At 38.7% G+C, this 23,599-nt stretch overlaps 1 protein-coding gene across 2 annotated transcripts in view; it reads right to left on the bottom strand.

The window, feature by feature from the left end:
- Positions 1-23,599, bottom strand: part of map2k5 (mitogen-activated protein kinase kinase 5) — a 61,997-nt gene that overhangs the window by 14,603 nt on the left and 23,795 nt on the right. Inside the window, exons 9-21 of one of the 2 annotated variants that reach the window (XM_079666874.1) lie at positions 21,670-21,709; positions 21,507-21,575; positions 20,586-20,667; positions 19,413-19,474; positions 17,978-18,026; positions 17,799-17,872; positions 16,383-16,433; positions 16,188-16,259; positions 14,768-14,797; positions 7,993-8,019; positions 7,636-7,668; positions 2,384-2,445; positions 1,284-1,329 (exon numbers count right to left, since the gene is read on the bottom strand). In XM_079666874.1, coding sequence (XP_079523000.1) covers positions 1,284-1,329; positions 2,384-2,445; positions 7,636-7,668; positions 7,993-8,019; positions 14,768-14,797; positions 16,188-16,259; positions 16,383-16,433; positions 17,799-17,872; positions 17,978-18,026; positions 19,413-19,474; positions 20,586-20,667; positions 21,507-21,575; positions 21,670-21,709 — 697 coding nt within the window. Of the gene's footprint in view, positions 1-1,283; positions 1,330-2,383; positions 2,446-3,276; positions 4,892-7,635; positions 7,669-7,992; positions 8,020-14,767; positions 14,798-16,187; positions 16,260-16,382; positions 16,434-17,798; positions 17,873-17,977; positions 18,027-19,412; positions 19,475-20,585; positions 20,668-21,506; positions 21,576-21,669; positions 21,710-23,599 lie in introns of those variants that run through there. The other variant, XM_079666873.1, reaches the window with a different exon arrangement.

The following is a 23,599-nucleotide window of genomic DNA, read 5'->3' as shown; positions in this document are numbered from 1 at the left end:
TACTGGCACACTGACAGGAAGAGTTGGAACTTAGTAAAGTCTTCTTCCTTATCTATAAAACTCTACTGCACCAGAGTCACAGTGCAAATAATCTATGGTTTTGAGTAATAATTACCATTAACAATCTGTTTTCCCAGCAACCTAAAATGACACTAATTGAGCCAGTTAGAGATGGTACAACGTTTGCTCCTGTTCATACCGATGTATATTTTTAGTGGCACCCCTATCTATGGCATCTTTCACACTGTACTCATGTTAAAGAGGATATGCCCTTTTCCCTGGAACATACAAAAAGACCAAAACATCCCAATATCCAATGCTGGATTAATGAAAAGTTATTAGGGAGTTCATATAAGTCTTAGAAGAGCCTTTTTTAAATATTAAAGAGCATAACCATTCGTGGCTATTTGATTTGCTGATCTATTTCAACTTTCAAAATAAAGCTGATGAATCTACATACAGTATAAAGGATCCCTTAAATGTAACTCGATTTTTATGCAGCATGATTTTTTACGTGATCTTATAGGGTTGAAAATCATTGTATTGCAACTTTACTCTAGGAAACAGAGGGATGTTATGTTGGGCTAAATGAGAAATGGCTTTTGCTTTTATTTCGGATGCATCTTCCCACCATCTGCAGGGCATCTCAGCCGCTGTGTAATGAGAGGCACATGTATCCAGTATGACAGAAAGGTGGTGTATAAAAGAAGTCCATTTACTGTTTTACCATTCCCAATCAGACTGGTGAAACCGATCCTCAGAACACACAAGAGGTTGTGGTTGAAAGAATTATCTTATATTGGCACTTTTTGTTTTACCTTAACAGGCACAGACAGATACAAAAAATAAATGTCCTTTTGGCCCATCCTTAAATGTTAAAAGAGAACTACAGTTTTGTAAACTACAATTATTTGACTCCTTTACAACAGCTAGGCCTGATTCATTTGATGTTGACTACAATGAGGGGGAATGAAATGAATATTGAAGTAGGTCTCAATACTACCTCAAGGTTTCCCTCTGACCTCTCTAACATCTTTCATTGGCAGCAAAAAGTTCATTACTTTAGTATTCACACAGAAACCACAACTTTGAGGATCCTTGATCCAGAACACCCCAGTCTTTGTAAAATATACAATAGTATTTTCAAATAGCTACATTTAATAAAATAGTGTTTAATTGAATTTGTATCTGTATGCATGAATATTTTCACCGTATGTATACAGTTATTCAAAACGTATATGTTGACTTTGGAAGTGTTTAATAGAAGTCTTGGTTGAACTTACCATGAGGTTATTGGGGGCAGGCCTCTCTTTGGGTTGCCGTCGCATGCTGAAAAAAAAAATGTAAAAGTGATACAAGCAGTCTGTATCCAGCCACTATTCAAACTGTCTTTGCAAATGTACAAGAGGTGTTTTTGACTTTCATCTCGGTGGCATCCTTTTCAGTTATGAAGCTATATTCAATAAGAGTTCGGAATAGAAACAACATTTCTTTCAATGCATTTATTTATTGAATATTTCAAAAATAAAATGGATTTGTTTTATTTGTCAGAACACTCAAATTGAAGCAATAACCACATATTAGTAGATCTATTAGATTCATGTGGGTTTTGTGAGTGTCCTTTATAGTATGGGCTGTATATTGCGGACTTTGAGGAATTAGTGCAGGGGCCTCTCTGCAGTTTGTCATGTCAGCAGTTTATGTATCACAATGAATGGGCCATGATCCTCTAAGAATAGCCTGGGAGGAGATACTGCACCGAGGCAGGTACCTCAGTCTGTCCTGAGAGAGTCGTGCCCCGTTTAAGTAAACAAATCAGGCATGGGGGATAAACAACAGATGGCACAACCAGGCCCTGAGTGCGGTACACACACACACACACTCTCTGCTTGCATGTGGTTTGGGTGTATATGTACATGTTTGTGCAACTGTAAAGGTTACAGGAGGCTAATGAATCAGAGGCAAACTCAGGGTAAACATTGTCTTTGTCCTGTTGCATTAGAGGATTCAATCACCCCTTTTTATTCAGCAGCATTTAATATCATAGCTAAAACCATTACAAGCACAATGCATTAACACACAGGCAAATACACTTTAATCCCTTTGTATTACCATTATACCTTTGATTCATCTACCATCATTTGGCTCATCTATGTCAAATGCAGCTTCTGGTCTTGTAATTGTTCAGCGTGGCTCTGTGGGGCTCAGATGGCTGACTGTGCCACGCATATTAAGACATTATTAACTAGAATCACAAATACTGTGCAATCAACAGCCATTGAAAACTGACAACATTCCGTTTGAAATCTGAATGTTTTCATTGAAACAATTTCTGTGTCTGTCCTTCGAGAAACAGAATCGTATTGAATAGTAACTGACTCACCACTGAGTGATGAAGTGAACAAACTTCTCACTGAACTGGCCCACAGGAAACACTGGAGGATCCTGTGAAGAAGAAGCAAAACCACTGAGAAAACAAGACATATCTCATTCAAGGATGAGAATGACCTGCTGTACAGACTGAAAGATACTGACATACGTATCTGCATGATTTAAACGGGATCCTACTTGTTGTCATTTAATCACTCGTAAAACCAGAGTTTAGACCAGTGCAAACCTCCTTAAAATGTTGAATTGGTAGTTGGGTAAAGTTTGAAAAATCGAATTATGATCTTAGCTTTAAGGGTGTTGTAGCAGTATGTCAGAAAGGATCTAAATTAAACCTTTTTAGATATAAAACATTATAAATTAAAATGGGTTTTGGTACACTAAAGACAGAAAAGACATTGTCACACCTTACCACCGACTGAGGAATATTATTGTTGCTTTGTGAAAAAAAAATGCTGGTTTTGCCAAATACTATAGCAAGATGTTTCGACAAGGTTTAATGCTTAATAGAAAACAGACAAGTAAAAAAGACCACTTTCAAAGACTACATAACGCTGAAGAGCCTGGATTGAGAGTTAAGTATCCTTCACTTTGAGTCTGACCTCAAGGCTACAGGCTACGTGGAGTGGTCGTTGTACAACACTTGCTGGAGGACATAACTTTTGTCTGGTTGGGTTAATTAATCAACAAATATGTTGATTCATAAAGGGGGATGAGCTGGCGTATTTTGAAGCCGTCATAGTTTAGATTCCCAGCATTACCGTAATGGAGATTATGTTGAAAGAACATGGCTGAGGTTTTTAAATGAGCAACATGGCTCTTCTCATTGAAAAGAACCAAATCAAGGTCTTCTAGCCAAGAAAGAAACGCTTAAAAAGTGAAAGGAAGTTGTTAATACAATTGATTTATTATTCAGAAAACACTACAATTGGGAAAGAATGATAAAGAAAGACAAAAAATAAAACCTTCTGTTCAATATTGAAAGCCAATGCAACAAAAGGGAAAATTATAATAATGCCCTTAAAATAAATAAAATACAAATGAATTTCTTTAGTTGATTTGAATAGTGCATGTTCATACTATCAGAGCAGCTGTTACACACACACTCCACAAAGGGACATTTCATATTTAGATTGTTTTCTTTTTGGTCAATTATTGACTAAAAGACTGAGACTATGACTGTGACTAAAACTCACAAAGACATTTAATTTTGGGACGGTGACTAAATATGCTCCTAAAATGAACATGAGTAAGGTGTGTGTGTAGGTGTGTGTTAGTGTGCATCAGGCTTGTGACATGTTGTCAATGGAGGGTCTATGAACCGTGTCATGTAGGACAGCTGGGCCAAACTGACCCTGTATTACTGCCCTCACCTCATCACTCCGCTCCTTTCTCTACCTTTGGCGGATCTTAGTATGTAGTATTATCTTTACCAATGTGGACCACTGCATTGCAAAAGCAGTATATCAAATTCAGTTTTAATGACGATGTATGTGTAGAGTATGGTAATCTATATTAATATGTTTTTGTTGATCAAATGAATGTTTAAACTGGCAATCATTTCAACAGAATTCCAAGAATAACTTTGATCACTAAAACCTTCCTTTGACACTGGTTGCTGAAATGTAACATACAAAGGCACACCAGCATGACCACATGACAGATGTTTACCCCAGATCAAATAGGTACTATTCAAATATGATATGTTAAAACTAAGTTGACCAGTAGGTTATTGGTAGGTGTTAGTCCTTCACGATATGCACAACAGTTATAACCAATGATATGAGCTCAGATGTGAAAACAAAACAAAAAAACGACTCAAATATCCACTACAATCATAAAGCCTGGGTCTACAACCAAGCGTTTATTCAAATGCGGGGAATTAAACCTCTTCGCATCTGAAGCCCTGCTGTGCCATTAAAAACACCTCTGGGCAGTGTTCGCTTTTCCTTAATGCTCTGATCGGCAGGCTCTCGCAAAGCATGATGCATGAACCCATTTAAATTAACAAAGGAATGGGTTCCCTTCTAATCTCACTGCACTTCACAGTGCTGCCACCGCTTGGATGAGCAATATATCATAGCACATGCACATAAACACACAGGCATGCACAAACAAATGCCCTTGAGCAATGCAAACCACAAGTCTGAGTGTTCACTCTGTTTAGAGAGAGAGAACCAAATCATTTGCAACCACTGTATTGCGGTGTGCACACACGATCTTGACTACACAACTCATGCATGTCGTGTAAGCTAAATCTGATACAAAACCTCTCTCTGCACTTTCCCCGCATATTTGCATGCACATGCAGCTTTTTGCAGGCACAAACACAAACACACACATTTATGCATGTATTCATGTCTCCAGCTGAGAGGAACACCGCTGCAGCTTTGATGTGGCAGCAGGCGACGGCACAAAAGACAAGCAGGCTGATGAAAGTGGCTAGTCTGCGTGAATTATTCCTCTGGTTGTCAATGCGATCCACTCTGAGACAGAACACACACTACGAGGGTAGAAGGGTACAAGTAAATATACATGTCATTGCCATGAAGCAATTATTAGGCAAAATTAGATCAGTAATTACAGGCTTGAAAATAAAGTGGGAGTTCTTTATTAGTGGAGCCACTTGCTATTCAACAAACAGAGCAGACAGGCACATTAATGAGGGTCGACAGCGGACAGATGGTGGGAACAACTCCATAGAACTTCTCGTTCAAGACCTAAGCTGAATAAGGTGAGCATGTTTCTCTGCCATACACTATTAACATCCAAAAATAAAAAGAAGGCCTAATAGAAAAGCAATTTTTACACAGGCATCCGCTGAATATTGCTTTAGGTTTTCCCACAATTGTACTTTTTTCTGTAACACAGTACGAATTGATTTCAATTAACTAATTTCTACAGAGAAAAAAGGGGCTGTAATGAAAACTATGGAGAGCCTTTTCTTTGAATCGTCTATGACATTAAAAATATATTTCTTAACAATGTTACATAAAATCCCTTTATGTTGGGATATATGGGGACACGTGCATGGCTAGATACCATTAGGTTAGTGAGAACATATTTATTTTTGTAGGTAGGATGAACTTAGTCTTGTTTCCATTCATCTTGTAAGCTGTGACATTTTATCAGTTATATTTCTATCTTTGTTGATGGGTTTTTAAAAGTGTCTCTATTTTCCAAATACAAATTCATTTCAAAATTTGTATTTTTTCTATCTGTTGATCTGTTTACCTTCTAACTGTAAACTAACTTAATTTGCATCTCCACATATATTTGGATTTTTTGTTTTTCTTGAGCTCATGAAAGGCTTTCTCAGCCCTGACACACTGTGTGGTTTTGTGTGATAGGAGTAGAAGAAAGAAAGTGGCAGACTGTTATACTGCAACCCCCACCACACACATACCTCCAGCCAGAATAATATTAATGATCCACTCTATCCAGCCTATTACTCATTCAGCCATTAAAGCAACTTTCAAAGCCCCAGTGGATAAGTCACACACAATATCAAAGCATCACAACCAAAGAAAAAAGTATATGGATCTACAGTATAATGGGCAATACTTACTAAATGTCAAGGACTCAGGTACAATTAATCACACCTGCCATAATGTTGAAGCCAGGTGTGTCTAGCTCAATTAAAAATACCTAATCATTAAATTAACTACTCCATTGGATCAGTGTTAGTCCATAATGCCTCTAAAAGTTATGCTATAAAAATAATTACCTTTATTTATCCAGCATATTTCAAAACAAAGTTGCAAAGTGCTCTATATGGTTGAACGAGGACATTTCAGGTCTGCAACAAGGCAAATTCAATCAGACAGGAAGCAGTCCAGCAATATAACTGGGTTCTAAACAATGACGCTTAAAAACTGCATGTTGTGTTTATCTATGATATGTTCCAGCCACATCATGTATACACAGAAACATGAAGGCCCGAGGGTTGAGCCTAGGGGAACACCACAGGTCAAATGGGCCACATAAAGGAGAAACTCCTAAATCTTCAAGAATAAGTTATTGGATTCATAACATTTGAAAAATCTGGCAGTTCTACTTATCAATAATAGAAAAAAACAATCAACTGTGTCGAAGGCCGAGGTGAGGTCTAGAGTCCTATACATTCTCTGAGCTACTTGGTCAAAATAGTGCTTATCCTCTTGTCTCTTCGTCCAAAGCACTGCATTAGTTAGGACAGTAAGGCAGTGCTAGCTCGCTAGGGGACAACATAAAACGTTCTCTGGCCTCAAGGGGAGAAACAGGGTAAGGCACAGGAAAAATTGTTTTGAGTGATGCCTCTGTCTCGCAGACTAATGAACAGTTCAGCCTAGGTCAATCCATTACAACCAAAAGCATTTAATTATTAATTACGGCCAAATCTATAGGCAGTTAAGGGCAAGTGACATTGTATGTTAAATGTGTAATACGGCTGGAGAAGGGGTTTTGGGGGGCTAGTTTAGGCAAGAGAGGTGTTTTGCTATTACTGGACGACAGCAAATAACTCAAAAAAAGAGTGTGGAAAGCTTGTGATTGCTGCTTTAAAAACACATTAGTGGTGTGAGCCTACATATCCATACACACAGACTCATTGAAATAGCATGTCAATTAATAAGGAAATATATAAATGTGTCTATTAGGAAAAGAGGGGAAACCTTTGAGCATTTCAGTATCAGACATTACCTACAGCAGGTAAACATATTATATAGAAATGGGCATAAATATGGCAGACTTCCTCTAAAGCCGAAATGTCATCAAATAATGTACATACAAATCTGGTTACAGTATGTTAAAAATAAATTACAAGCGGCAAACTGAAATTGTTGAACATTTTCTACCTAAAATGTGTAATATATATTTTTCCCTTTTTATTGTTTCTTTCATACATATGTTTGTTTATGTCATTATAATTGCCTTTATTTAAGAGTTTTGTTTTGCCTTTTATTATAGAAACAAACACACAGGGCCGTCAAAAGAATATTCCTGGTTAAACAATTGCTTTGTTGTTTTTTCTATAGTACACAGAATGGAGAGCTGTGCCGCTGAGTGTGTCAGTCGTGACAGGTCCAGCCTCAACAGTAATGTGCGTGTGCATATGTGTACTGCCTGAGGCAGTTGCATAGGGTGAAGGGTTGAGTGAATGGGGAGCAAAGCCGCCTGAGTGGTTTGCTTCATTAGGAAACAAAATATAAGCTTTCCGGGCCATTAGGACTGACTTTAGATGCAAAAGCACATAAGACGACGACTCACCTCATCAACGATGCATTGCAGTAACTGGAGAGGCTGCAAGAGGAGAGACACAGGGAGATGAAAACATGGAATTTCACAGCAATAGGGAAAATCAATAGTGTGATAAAAAAAAGTATCTACTTAGATCAATAAAATGCAGCGAGCTTAGCCAAAGCAATCCTTCAGCTCATGCATGTTTTTTTATTATTATTTCATAATGGTACCTAATGTATTACCAGCAGTTTAAGCATGATCTAATATTTCATTGTAAAAATGCAATTTGAGTGTTTATTCAAATGAGAGAGCCAACCAAGAGTAACAGACTATAGTGTGGGAGACCTATTTTCTTCCTTCCTACTCTAATGCAATAAAACTTACCATTAGGGATCCTTGGTTTTTCTGAATCTGTAGGGCAAGACAGAGAAGAGGGGACGAGGCAATATGTAATTAGCGTGTCATAATCAAAACGATACACTTGGACACATTATGATCACTAGGAGAAAATTATTTCTTTCCTGTTGGCAATTTGTGAGTATGCGTTACAACCATTTACATAATGAAAACACACAAATGTTAATGGCATTGTTCTCATTTGTGGAGAATGGGGGTAAAAGATCCACTAATGCTAATTTTTAGAGACGTACTTTGTTCATACCCTCCAGGTTATCAAGATGTGCCGGGATAACTGTTACAAACAGTATGAGCAGGCTTTGTAATGAGCATGCTCATTGTGTCAGTTTCACAGGTACAACACTTGATGTTACATGATGACAGTGGGGTTAAAGCTATAGTATTTTTGGAATATGCTATACGCAAAAAATTGATTTGTGTGCAGATCTTTGCAAACAAAATAACACCAAATATCTAGTGTTGAGTCGACAAATCAAAAAAACGAATTACTAAATGCGCTTCTTATGTTCCCGTTCAAAACGAGATATAGTCCTTGAAAATAACAGCTAGAGTAGGAAGTCTTAATATGAAAGATCTAGCAATGAGAGTGTTTTGTGTAATCTAATGTAAGTGATACTACAGTGGGAGTGCATAAAGCATCTCGTTTTCCTTCTTTAAACCTCCCGGGCTGAATTCACCAGGACAATCTGGTTTGATTTCCAAAAGCCCAAATGTACAACGTACTCATATAGACTGAGTGCTATAGGACCTGAAACCTATAGTCTCAGCTAAATGTCTAAGAATGTTTGGTAAATAAATTGCTATTTTCTCTAGGTTTTTTGACAGTGCATTAGAGCACTTATTGATTCACTCAATTAAATACAGGTTTTCACACTCTGCAAATACCAAGAGGCTCCTAAACTGCCTCTATATCCAGTTTTGCCTGATTCAGACACATTAAAAGCAACTATGGAAAACTAATTTGTTCAGAAATAATTACTAGGACAAAATAGCGTGCTGCTCCAGGGGTTGAAATTGGATAGTGGGAGACTAACTTATTCAAGCATAATTGAGCACTTATTCTTCTTGTACTAGGTAGATTGACCGAGCATCAAAAAGAGATATTTCAAAATGATTTCCTTTTGTATCCTTTTAACAGTCTCATCACTAATGGCTGACTATCTGGTAGACATAGCATTATCTGCATGTTCATCCTGAGGGTAATAGTGTTTCATAGTTACACTTAAAAAGACTATAATTATGCATATCATAACATTTTCTTCCTATAAGTAGGACACAAATGATGTTTGACAAGAAATTCATTTGTGTTTGCTGAAGAAGTTGGGAATGGACCCACATCCAATAGGATTGTGTACGAGAGCAACCGAGTGTGTGTGAGAATGTGTCTGTGTGTGCAATGCTAAATGACGACTGTAGTTGTGAAGAACAACAGCTCCTTGTTTGGCTTTGTGAGCCACATCAACACTTTTTGGGTTGTTTGAAAATATCACAGTGGGCTCAGTGTGAAAATAGGAAGTCACAATTTTTGGATGTCAAATAATTTCTGTTCCTTTTAACAGCAACACAATAAACAGTTCTAAAAGATCAGATGGTCATTTCCCCCCTCAAGGATGTTCAGAGATATTTCTTCAAAGGTAAGGAATCAGAAAACTCCCGAAGAAAAAGTCTCACTTTGTGATCAAAAAAAGCAGAAAGCAATTTCTACAAAGGTTGACATGCATGTTTTGGGAATGGGCAAGGGCAACCCCTTTATTCTAAAGTCTACGCTCCAAAACTGCTCAATTTAGATTTGTTGAGGTAAACTTAGATGGCTTAACCTGTTTGATTAGTGCCAGTTATACAGACATTTTACATAGCTCAAAAATGTTTGGGTGACAACAAATAGCATGATAAGAAATAGTCAGAATGTAGCTGTAGGCCTACACATCATTTAAAGCCTAAAAAGGGGTCTAATACCCCGATTTTATTTTTCAACTAATCTTTTAAAGCCCCTGTCACACTGTCCCGAAATTGACACCCGATGGACACACGAATATGGAATTGTGAATTTCGCACGAAGATGGCCCAGAACCACACACGAAGGCAACATTTACATTACATTTAAGACATACAACTGCAACGAAAGTAACACAAACAATAATGTTAAAGTATTATGATACTGTACTGATATTTTCCGACTTATTCTTTACTTTCTCCGTCTTTATATGTAGAAGATATTAAGTTTTCTCCGTCATGTTGTTTCCATAGCAACAACAACTTCCTCGCCTTCAAAATAATATATTATATCCTTTTTAGTTTCACAGAACACAAATTGGGTTATTTACATAATATGTTTACATGATTTTGTTGTGCAATAAAACAACCAGATGGACACACGATAAAGGAAATGTTCAAATTCGGCTCTGATCGTAGCAACATCGGGACATTCGTGAGGGCATCTTAAGCCATCTTTGGCATGCCAAAGATTTTGCCACCGCTCCCGAAGTTGCTGCCGGAGCCTGAGAAATTCCACCGGCGGTCATACGATGGCTTAAGATGCCCTCACGAATGGCCCGATGTTGTTACAATCAGAGCCGAATTTGAACATTTCCTTAATCGTGTGTCCATCGGGTGTCAATTTCGGGACAGTGTGACAGGGGCTTAAAGAGCAACTTCCAGGTTAAAGACACCTGTGAATAAATGTGTAGGAAAATGATGAATACACTAGATTTTCCCAAAAATATACAGAAATATACACTACAGTGACATCTGGCGTCGTTTTTGTAAGAAATGTTCACTTCCGCATAAAAAAGCCTCGGCACGTGACCTCCCGCGTGTGACGTAACATGGGGGAAACAAGGGGGAGAGCGGCTGGTGTAACGTATTAATAAACATGGATCCCATTGCTAGTTTCGACACAGAAGACACAGAAGAAGTTGAACATGAATATTCGAATGCATATGACGGACCACAACCTTATAATTATGAGCCTGCTAGGCGTCCAAGAGATCAGGAGCAGCCAAGGATTAGAAGAAATAACGGAGAGAAATTGAGCTGTGGTGGGAGGAGAACCAGTGGAGAACTGGGCAGCTATTTTGGTGAGTGACCGGCGTTAGCTACAGAATGTTAGCTAACGTCACATCACAACATTGTGAAGTTAGCTATCATATATCAGGCTATAACCGAACGCTAGCTCCGGTCCTTTTCCCGTGAGGGAAACTGTGGACTCGATGTCCTGACAGGCTGGTATTTGTGCAACCTGCACAAACACAATACTGCACCATGATTACAAATGGTGAAATACAATGTAAAACTACCGAAAAATACCAGCTCCTTAAAACACAACCGCTCAACTCAACGCAACTACTAACTATACCCGCGGTCAGAGAGCGGAGATGTTTACCCTTTGTGATGTAATATGACGCGTTTGACTTATGACCTTAAAAAAAAAAGCAGTTTTTAAGAGCAGATCTCAAAATTGCTCCTTTCCCTCTGAATTCCTGCCCTTATGTCTCGTAAAACATATCAAATCCTACATTCACTTTTTTAATTGTAATTTTCAAGCAAGTTTAAGCATAAATTTAGAAGAAAATAAAAACCTGCAAGATGATCTTTAAAGGAGGACATGTGACCAAGCAAAAACAAACAAGTTTGGAGCTGTGGAGCGGTTATAGGATGCTGAAAGATGACAGCAAACATTGTTAACCACACGCATACAGAACTACAAAACTATTCTTTCCCTTTCATTTGAGAGGGAAAAATAGAGTAGCAAAGGGAAAGCGTCTCTGCCGTTTGATGGATGCAGTGATGTGTAATGGAAGCTCCTGAAACATACACACGAATAACTGACACGGTAGTTCATCCAAAAATTAATTCAAATTTGAGAAAAATATGACAAAATGGAGAGAAACAAAAACAACCATAAAGCAAACAAATCAATCAGAAGCAATAGCGCTGGCGGCTGTATACACATCACATAGGATCTGGTGTCTTCAAAGACTTTCAGAGCGAGCCGCGCAAAAACTCCATTAACTCCTGACAAAGGACGCAAATGAATCCCGACATGTGGTGAAGTGGAATTAAAGAGACCATCTCTAATCATGACAAACATGAGGTGATGATTCCACTGTGCGTGCTGCACAAAGAGATGAGGGATAATGCATCAAATGAAAGCATCACAAACTCATACTCAGAATGTAAAGGCTGAAGCTAAGACCCCAAACAATGCTAACATTTGCTTTTCAAAAATCTAAATCATGGACAGCCAAAACCCAACTTTAATAACTCATCCGGTATCTTCCACCAAGATGCCACAGATTCTCTCTCATCTTCTCCAACTCCTCCCTCAGTATGTACTAAAATGTTCTCCGTGAAGTGTAGCAGGGGCTACAGCTGTGCCAGCGTCTGCAAAAATGACAGTTTAGGCCCGAGGACTTTGGCTGGCTGCGCCTGACGAGCTGGATCCGAGCGCTCTCGCCACACCGCTCTGCCACAGCCTGCAGGTGAACTGTCTGCAGTACCATATGGAGTTAGGGGAAAATTAACACTACGATGAGGAAAGCTGCATGACAGTGGAGAGCTTCAACTACAAACTGAGAGGTGTTTTCTAATATTTTGTCTTATTTCTATCAATGAGGGTAGAATAAACTACCCTTTATTTTAAAAAATACACCATCAATTAACATGATAATGAAAGCAACAGCCCTCTAAAACCAGACATGCCCTAGGCTGCCACACACAGATTGATCATTGTGTGACATTTACATCACTATACAATTCAAGTGTTCTAAAAACACACCTGTGCTCCCTTACACAAAGGAGTGCATGTGTTTTCATAATGGCTCAAGAACTAATAATCAACACAGGAAACAAGCGAATAGCTACATCACGACTTGCTTTTCACTGTGGAAGTACGCAACTAGGTACTGAAGTAATTCAATGAAAACATACTTGGGTTTCTCTCAGCACATAAGAGAGAACATTAATAGGATAACATCTTTAAGCTGAGGTTACTAACATTGAAATCCAAAACCCTTTGACATTTGAGTTCACATGAAGGCTAATCATTGAAATCTCGTATAATCCAGCTCCAACGTTAAGTAAAGTGGTTTCCTCTCACCCAGAAAGGATAGTTGGCAAAGTGAAAGGAAGCCGTCAATTAGGCAATCCCCGGGCTGATAGAGCATCACACTCGGTTGCTTTAATCAACCGCAACAAAGTTTCATTTGACTGACGGAGCAGTCCGAGTGGTGCTTACATTAAGCCTGCAGGACAATGACACACAAAAAGGTGACCAATGCTAATATGCAGAACATGGTCAGGACTTACTTTCAATATTAGTCAAACAAAAAGTGTAAAGTTGTAGTGTTGATATGTTGAAATATATGTCTATGTCATCATGCTTTAAGAACAAAGTGTTCATTATATATCTCTCCCCGTCTCGTGAAAGGCAGGCTGCCAGGAGGTAACCTGAGGTAACCAGATTTAGATTGCTGCGATAGGGATTAGTGAGATAAACCCATCTTAAAGGGCTAATTAAGACTTGATGGGATTGGGAAGTTACTTTAGAGGGCGGCAATTACATTTGAGCTGGATTTTAAGAAACAATGAGGAAAGAAACCCAACAAATCAGTAGATGTTAACATTTAAAGTTGTATATCATTACTGAGCAACTAATTTATAAAGTAATATAGATGAAGTAAAAAAAATATTTTTGAGGTCAAAAACGTTTCGGTTAGGGATGTCCCTTTTTTTGCTCCCGATCCGATCATTTGATTTTGACAATTTGCCGATACCGATTTTTTCCCAATCCGATCTTTATGCAATGCATTAAGACGAAAAAAAGAAAAAAAGCATTCAAGTTGTCCCTTAAGGTTATTTTTTATTTAAATTGGATATTCTATCCAACATCGATATAGCTTCTTTTTTTCACAGCAGCATTGGATCAGTTCAGTTGTGCAGCATTGGATCAAAACTAAAATAAAGCTTATCAGTACTCGTTAGCTTACTGCTACAACTAGACAGAGAAATAAGCAGGTCTATGAAAACAAGCCCCAAAGAAGCAACACATACATGATGTTGTGTAATTTGAAACCAAAACTAAGGCCTCAGGATGACTTTAAGACTTGAACATGGTCATTTTTGTTTTGTAACATTGAATACAAAATAAAATAAAAAGTATTGAAAAAAAAATTGGAAAAAAAAAAATCCCGATCCCCGATTTTTTTCTCCAGATTCCGATCTTTTGAAAATCTTTTGATCGGATCGGGACATCTCTAGTTTTGGTCTTACTCAAGCGCCTTTAAGCATGATGAGTACCTCACTATTTAATTTGTTTAAGCTATATCTTTCCAGGATCACTCAATTGTTTCTCAATGTCGAGTATACATGCTGCAGAGCCACTATTTCAAGTATACTACGTCATCGAGTGGCGCTGAATGCTGGGCATTTAACATGCATTTAAACAGTCCTTCGGCGCTACTCGACATTGAGAAATGGCCAGTCTTGGCAAAGAGGGCAGCATAAAAGGTTTCATATAAATGAATAGACGATGAACAAAACAGCAACATAAAAAGCATTAAGAAACAGTAGATCATTATTAGTGATAATTATTTATAGCAAAAATGTTGTTAAACATTTTTTCAGGATTTCTGATAGTGTCATCTTTCATCACAGCCAAATACATATATATTTTTAAGTAGAGATGCCATAAAAACAATTAGCCTACAAATAATTCAATAATTAGAGACTGAAATGAACTCACCTGTGGATAGGGGAACATGCCTAGCGCCAACTGTGTAAAGAAGAAAGAAAAAATTATTTTCTTTAGACATTTAAAATAAAATAAAATCTGGAAAAGGTTTCGTCAGTACTGTGGCAATATCTGTAAATACATGTAAAACAGGTTTTTGCTTTTCACTGAGACATGACCAATAAGACACTGGCCAAGGAGCAAAAAGAAAAAGCGCCTTTTTGGCAATATTTCAGATTTAAATCCAATGCTAATAGGGATAATGTAAATAATAATATAAGGGAACTTTGGTCCGTGTGGAGGATAGAACGTGATGCATGCAGAGTGTAAGTGTGTACACACCTAGCACAGGGACCTCAGAAATGTTAACTCTGCGTCAAATGTTATCTCACAAATGATGCTTCAAAAAGGTAGAATGTCTTGTATGGCAGCTGGATTGGAACCCCAATGAACTAGAAAGGCATTTATGATTGATGAACATATCCATGTTTTTAGTAAGAGAAAATTGCATTAAATGTATTCAGGCCTTTCCATTGTCAGTGTCTTAATAACATGAAATTGAAGATACAGAAGGAAAATGCTGTTAAAGCCGCTGAAGCCTACCGAATGTGGGACTTTCTGTCTTTGGGGTAAGCTTAGTGCCCACCTGCTGATTACACTTCTTCATCAAACAACACCAGCTATTAGTTAATAACCCCCCACGATTACCACCTGCGGGCAATAAAATGGTGGGATGAAGAGAGGCAGGACAAGATTGTGGGACGGTCGTATGGAATGTGTGTGTGTGTGTGTGTGTGTGTTATTCTGGCTGGGGGTGGGGTGACAGCTCTCTTTGGCAAATCACACGGGGTGAGCATTTTTCATCTTGGTCAAGGGCAGCTTATTGGCAACATTATGTTATTAAAAAGTCAAAACGCTCACAGTTTTTCCTTGAACATAAATAGACCAACTAGCGGGCTGAAGATCAATCCAAATGTAATGGGACTTAGAGCCATTTCATTTGGCTTAATGCACACACCCACAGCGAGAAATAAAGAGAACCGGGCCAGGGGGGGGGGGGGGGGGTCCTCTGCTATACATCTTTATCACAGAGAGATCATGTCAATACTTGTGACATGGCTGCTTTCCTCTGAACACATCTATTATTGTTATAAATGTAAAAATATTAGTGGTTATTGGACAGGGACGGATCAATAATGTCAGCCGGGAGAAAAGAGACCAGGGAATGTCCCACTAAAACTAAAATGTAATTTTAAAGCACAGGGTGTCAGTCAAGCTACACATAAATGTATCTTCAAACTCAATTTGGACTGTGTTATTACAAAAAAACAGACCACTTTTGCTATAATTTAGTGTCACCTCCATCAATATCCTACACTTTTTTTAATGTACAAATTCCAGCTAGTGTGAATTAATATATACTTTGTCCCACCTCCATGAAAGAGATTCCCACACTCCAGACATCTGCGTGGATACCATACTGCTCTCCCGATATCCTCTCTGGCTGTGGAGCACAGAAAAAACAACAAAAACCATGAGGACAAACTTTGTGAATGACAATTACCTCATCTACTTATACAACTTTTAAATAACTTGAAACAGAGGAGGAACTGAGACGATCACTTACTGCCATGTACGCATTTGTTCCAACATACGTTTTGGCAATAGAATTCACCAACTGCAAAACAAAAGATGTAACAGTGGATAAGCAGATAATAATGCTGCAGTCAAAAATAAATATGACTATTCCATTGACTTTATTAAGCATTGTTATAGAGTCATTCCTCTGGTGTCCTATATATGGAAAAATAGAGATAGGAGTTGGACATAAATTCTATCTAAATGTATTGATATGTCAGGTTGATATGTTGGGATGCTCTCAACCCTTGCAAAGGGGAACAGGAATACGACAAGGAGACATTGGTGAGTGTGTGTGCGTGTACAATGCCCCATGCCATCAATGACAGGACTGTGATAATGAGTGTCTGTTCCCTCATGGCCTACGATGTGAGAGGGGGGAGCATAGCCTGTATAGGGGGGAGGGAGAGTGTGTATGTCTGAAGAAAACGTAAACAGAAACATAGAGTTAAAAAAGATTGAGGGCAAGTCAATGTTACAGTGTCCAGCTATCCGTGCAGGGTGTACAATTCACCTTGTATCTTTTAAGGAAGTGGAGGTTAAAAATGGATGAAAGGAAATGATTGTGTGTGTGTTTGTTTAAAAGAGGGACACAGTCCTCAGGGTTGTTTTGGGGAACGTTGAAGGTCTGTCCCTTATGATTTCATTTCAAACACACACACGCCCACACACAATGACTAGGCTATTGTCTGCTACCCACGCTTTCCCCACATCTCCTGAATACATATCAATGAGGCTTTGCCGTGTGTGTGTGTGTGTGTGTGTGTGTGTGTGTGTGTGTGTGTGTGTGGGTCATAATTATAACAAGTGATTTTTTTTGGAGGCTGCAGAACAATGGTGGTTGGGGGGGAAGTTAATATGAGAGGAAGACCCTTGGGATCACCTCAACATTTTGAGTTGAAAATGAAGCCAGTGATTGAAATGTTGACCATATGCGCACACATACCATGTATACATCACTTCAGGGGACATTACATTGACTTACATGCATTTCCTGGAGACTTATCCTAACCTTAATCATCACATGCCTAACCCTAACCCTTACCCTAATCCTAACCAAGTCTTCACCCTAAAATTAATGATTCCCCTCATGGGGACCTCCAATTTCTCCCCATAAGGGAAGCGAGTCCCCACACGTGACTGTGTAAACAGATTTAGGTCCCCACAAGTATAGTAATAATAGGACACACACACACACACACACACACACACACACACACACACACACACACACACACACACACACACACACACACACACACACACACACACACACACACACACACACACACACACACACACACACACACACACACACACACACACACACACACACACACACACACACACACACACACCTCTCGCTCTCGCTCTCTTTCATGCTCACATAAACAAACCAGTGTACCTGTGTGCTGACACCAAAGTCACAGAGCTTGACTTGTCCTCGGGTGTTCACCAGCATATTGGAAGGCTTGACATCTGCGGAGACAAACTGCTTGATAGAACTGCAGCATCAGCACTGTACAGCCTGTCGCTATCAACTCTTTTTTTAATAACACAGCTCCCGCACACTACCTTACTCACCTCTGTGAAGTATCTTCAGGCTCCACAGATACGTCAGCCCTTTGACTACCTGAAGGCACAGATGAGAGGAAAAACAGATTAACTTTGGCATCAAAATGGCAATGATCCTCTTTACATCACGGTAAGGCAGAGCTAAGTAGGCTTGTATATCTATTTATTGTAGTTGATATCGGTAATCGCATAATTCTCCCTGCCAAGATCCCCCTACTTACTACTCCTACTCACTCAGCCTAGATGAGTGGGGGATCTGGCTGATGTAGAAGAATTAAGTCTTAATACCAGGGTAAAGGATCCTAAAATGCACTACAGTTAGGTAGGTGTCTAGGCTGAACTTGTTTAGACTGTGTATTGGACTGTGGGGTAAAAAGAAAAGTCCGAACTCGCAATTTGCAGCTCAATCTTTGTTACGGTCCTCCATTCTGCTCAAAGAATTGGGTAGTCACTGAAATAATAAGACTGCAGATACAAGCAAACAAGAAAGTGTTTCTTCAAAGGGAGACTTGTCTCCTAGGAGCTGAGCAATTAGGAAGGACTTCGGTAATTGCTCCTTCACATTGAGAACAATTCAGTTTGTTAGGGAACCTAGTTAGGGTTTTAACATGTACAAATGACTCGGGTAGATATGGAAGGGAAAACGCACACTGCTGAGAGTAAAGTGGGTAAGATAGGAGACTTTTTCATTTGTGCAGCCATAAAATGATTGTATTTTTGTATATATATATATATTACTCCTTTCCCAATGAGTAATCCTGCTTTCCTTCAAGTGATGCGGGAGCTGATTGTTGCCTCTCGACTGCTGACATCTATCTCTGAAGCATGGCAACTTAAATTAAGAAAGCAAAACGCTGTCTGAAGTCCCGCTGCCTCAAAAGGTGGTGGTGTGAGTGCAAATACTGCAGCGTGCAGCTTCACTCACACCCTCTCTGGTGCTTTCCCTTTTGTGATAATTAACAACTGTGACAGTGGGAAGGAGGGAAAGCTGTGAATTAGAATTAACACTGACTAAATAGCTGTCATTGTTTGATTACGGACGAAGTTAAAGGGCGGGAGACAGAGACGACAGGAGAAGGGTAATGAGTTTGGAAAAGGCCATTTCTGTCAAAATACTAGTTTAAATGAGAGCAGAAAGAGAGGGAGATACAACACTGACTTTGTCCATCACTTCACCAAATAGAAACCAATTAAACAATTCACACCTGTGGTTCTCTTTTGTTTTATTTCCTTAATAAAAAGGAGTTTTTTTCCTAAGGCTTTCTGCATCCCATAAACAAATAACAGGTTGCATTTAAAAATGTTGATGCTAGGAACACATGGGACAATCTCACATAAAAAAAATTGTTTTTGAAAGACTCTAAGGGATACCTGTTAAGTCTAATGCTGTTTACTTAGTATTCAAACTACTGAAAGGGAGATAAAGTATTTCATTCAAACTTACTGCTACTGCGATCCTCCCCAGCACATGCTCTGGAATTCTTTTGTACACGTCTAGAGAACCACCTGCCAAAGACAAATTATTGAATCAAGCAGTGATACAGCATTACACATTGAGGGTAAGGCAATGAGGGTATTTGTTGAACAAATACCCTCATTGCCTTTTTTCGCACATAAAACAGCCGTGCTGATTCAGAAGCAGCATGTCCCAAACAAAGACATGATGGTTCTCTTACACTGAACATTCACACAAAATATTTTTTAAACATATTCATAATTAGGGAGAACGATGAGCACTTCTGAATGCAGAACTGCCAATCCCACAATGTTTCAATGACAACTTGTATTGTTCAAAACATAAACACATAAAATATACAAAAAAAACAAAATAATAATAACTTTTTCAAAGTTTCCAAGTGATTGGACCTTCTTTGCAAAGCTGTCTGTTGCATAATATGTAAGACTGTTTAAATGTAGAGGACACATACTTGTTATATTTCAAAATGTAAGGCAAGGCAAGTTTATTTATATAGCACAACACAAGGCAATTCAAGGTGCTTTACAAAATGAAAGACATTCAGACAAAGAAACAGAACATGTACCTAAAACTATAGTGAGTCTACACAGTTATAATTCATATATTAACTGTTTCTTCATATGATATTGAATTGTAACACTTGTTTTCCATATGAATAAAACAAGAAACAAAAGGACAAAGTCATTGATGTTTCTTTAAGCCGTCAACTTTTCACCCTCATTTCTAGACTAACTGGAAGTGACTGATCAGATGTGTCATGAAGCAAAGAGTGCTGAGAGGTTAGACAGACTTTGCTGACATCCTAGTTGATGTGTGAAACAGGGGAATCACTGCATTAACACACACTGACAAACACACGCAACTTAAAACATAGCAAGTCCCTAATCTCACACCAGTCTATACACACGCGTACAAACGCACCTACAAATGCACTCAAGTCGAGATCTATCGCGCCCTCGTAGCTTTTAGCACACAGGCATGCTAAGCAGCTCACAGCGTAAGACGTTCTGTTGATCTGCAGAAGTGTAAATGGATACACAGCCGAGAGACAGAGAACAGGTCCCCAAAGTCTCTTCTACACAGCTGTGGCTAAAACCATAAAACACATGATCTACTGACTCGAGCCATCGAGAAACTCACCGTCCATAAATTCTGTGCATATGGATATCCTGTTCTCTACAAAAAAGGCACTGAAGAAAGTGATGATATACGGCGAATCACACTGCAATCAAGAGAAGAGACATCAAGGTCATTAAAGAGCATGCAAAAAAATGGTTTCTTTGATAGTAAATGAGTGAAAAGTGATAATTTGATTACAGGCTTGAATGCAAAAGGGCTACAGTGGAGCTAAATCGTAGACATTTTCTCATGTTCGTCTCACGCTTTAAAATCAGATTAACTTTATCGATCGCAAATTGGGAAATGTTTGCCTTGCAGCAGCATAAAAAACAAGGCATTGCACATAAGTAAAACATAAAAAAAAAGTAGAAATAAACTATTTTAAAATGTAAAATCTCAAAATAGAAATAATACAACATTAAAAAGTAGAAAATATACAATTTGATCTTGAAGATAAAAAATCTGATTCTAGTCAGTGCGAAAAATCATCAACAGCATGAATTTGAAGTCTGTCAGATGTTTACGCTTGGAAAAATATATCATTTATTTGCATACATATTACATGATAAGAGGGCTAGCAGACCAAACACATCAATATACTGAGTACAGGCCAGTGGATGTTCCCTATTACAGGCTCACCACAACCTAACACACAATGCATTCATGCTCATTATAAGAGAAAATTGTCCTAACAATGATTTGGCCTCTGCATTTTAGGGGAAACACAAACAAACTCCTTATATGCATACTAAGAGTTTCCAAGGAGGTGATCATTAAAGTCACATGCCTAGTCCACGTGTGTCTTGCGTGTGTTTCCGTGTTCCCTAATCCCTGGCTTACATTGTAAGACCAGAGGCGAAGGTTGCTTCATTGGTAAGACTCGTGGTTTATTTACAATGTAGATCCGGTTTAGGATATTTAAAAAAAAAAATCAAAACTTACCTTGTAGAGAATTTCTAATTCTGACATGATCTGCTTCTGTAATTCCACCGTGATGTCCAGGGGAATAACCTGTTATGAAACATATATAAAAAATGTAAGTTGTGTTTATGCTTAGGTCAATTTAAAGAGCATTTACGATCATCAACATTGAAGGAGTTCTTACCTTGACAGCTAAAACCCGCTTGCCCAGAACATGGTACGCTCTAGAGATACAAAAATGAAGATGTAAAACAAAATTGTAGAAGGCTGTTTTTAATTTCTCATTTAAATAGGGTCTTTAGTTAATTGTTGTATATTCCAAGTAAATAACTCTGATCATAATATTTCTTTATTAATGTAGGGTCCAATTATACTTCCCATACAAAAAAATCCCTTTCACCCTGCCCCGCTGTGCTCAATAACTTACAAATGGTCAAGTATTGTAATAACAATGTAGTACACCTGTGGATAACGTTTACATCATAGGTAATAAAGGACGATGCAATAAAAACTCCATAGATCTGCTAGTTGATAAGTCTTATTAGAGTTAAAATTAACATGACTAGATAGCACTCTAATTCCTCTCTAAGGTCAGAGGTCACCACCCAGAACCAGATCCAGTCAGCCCTATCACTCGCTGTTCCAGACAGAGTTTTGAGTTGCAAGTGAAGCAGCGGCCCCAGACTGGCCTCATAATGACTTAATTATCAAACTCCTTATGCCAAACACCGGCTTTAGTTACAGCCCTTGAAGGTTAGTTTACGGCACCAGTGACAATATCTCAGGACCTCTCAACACACAATCCTCAAGGACGAATACTGTCCAACAGCTGTCAGGTGATGGGGATGAGGAGGGGGCCGCGTACGTCACACGGCCCGGTTAGCTTTCGAGAGGGCTTTGTGAATGTGATACCTGGCTACTCAGCTGTCCGTGGGGCACAGAGAACGCGTATGGTGCAAGGTGTGATTAATGCGTCTTAGATTAGAGTATCACATTGCTCTTCGGCCAGACACCTTAAAACAGGACAGGGCCTTTAATTAAAGCCATGCATTAGTGCCATGTCAAGTATTTAGAGTTAGAACAAACACTGGGCTTTGGAAGTAGCTGTGCAGTGCTGAATGTGAGCTGTGGTTTACACATCTTTGATAACAGTCTCATTGTTGCTAAGGCGAAAACAACATAAACTGCAGAGATGGTGAAAATAATCAACTAGCTATTACCAAAAGTCTACACAAAAGGCTGAAAGTGGGACATGTAATAGTAAAAGACAGTTATTTTTCAGTTTATTTTGCCCATGAGTGTTTTTGATCTTAGGTGTCATCTTCTCTGTTAAAAAGCTCTATGCACATAAGGCTGACGGCCTTGTTTCCATTTTAATGTCTCGATCTTCCTTTAAGCTACAATCAATATCAGTTAAGCATGAGTGCTGCCTCTTAATTAAGATGAAAATGTTAATTGAGGCAGGATTGCAGGGGTAGACATGTTAAGTACTGGCTGGGCAGGTTGTGTGTGTGAAGCAGCCTGAAAAGAGATTAAAGCAAGTCATCTCCGTACTGAACGACATGTATTTCTCAATGAGAAGTCTAGACGCGCTGAAAGACAAACCCAGCTCGTGGCAGAATGCATCTAACTACTGCTTTGACACAGGAGAAGAGTACGTCGGACACCTTGTGTACAAGTTTGTATGCGTACTTTTTTTGTGTATGCACCTTCATGTAAAATATCCCTTCTGTCTGCAATTTACTTTGGCCATAGTAAGATCAAGGCAAACAGACATTAAAGCCATTCATTGAATGTGTCTTAAATATGTTTAACATAGGAATATAAAGAAATATTCCCATAATATAAATTCAAGCACAATAAGCAGGTTTTCTTTCTATATGAATTAAATGTATGTGTAAAATATAATAGAAGAGTTTCCAAAGTTTTAACAAATACGTGTGATGGGCATGTTTTAGGGCCTGGAGATAAGGTGTGACTACTGCTTGGTTAAAGCTTTATTCTCAGACTGTCCTTGGCCCCCTCAGGGCCGAGCAGCCCTTTATGAGTTACAGTGACAGGCTTATGACAGCGGGAGACATGGGGACAAGGTTACATAGCCACCCCCCACCACT

Source organism: Notothenia rossii (genome assembly GCF_949606895.1).
Source record: "Notothenia rossii genome assembly, chromosome: 2".
Classification (NCBI taxonomy): Eukaryota; Metazoa; Chordata; class Actinopteri; order Perciformes; family Nototheniidae; genus Notothenia; species Notothenia rossii.
The sequence above is the reverse complement of the archived record's forward strand: the minus strand, read 5'-3'. Positions and strand labels throughout refer to the sequence as shown.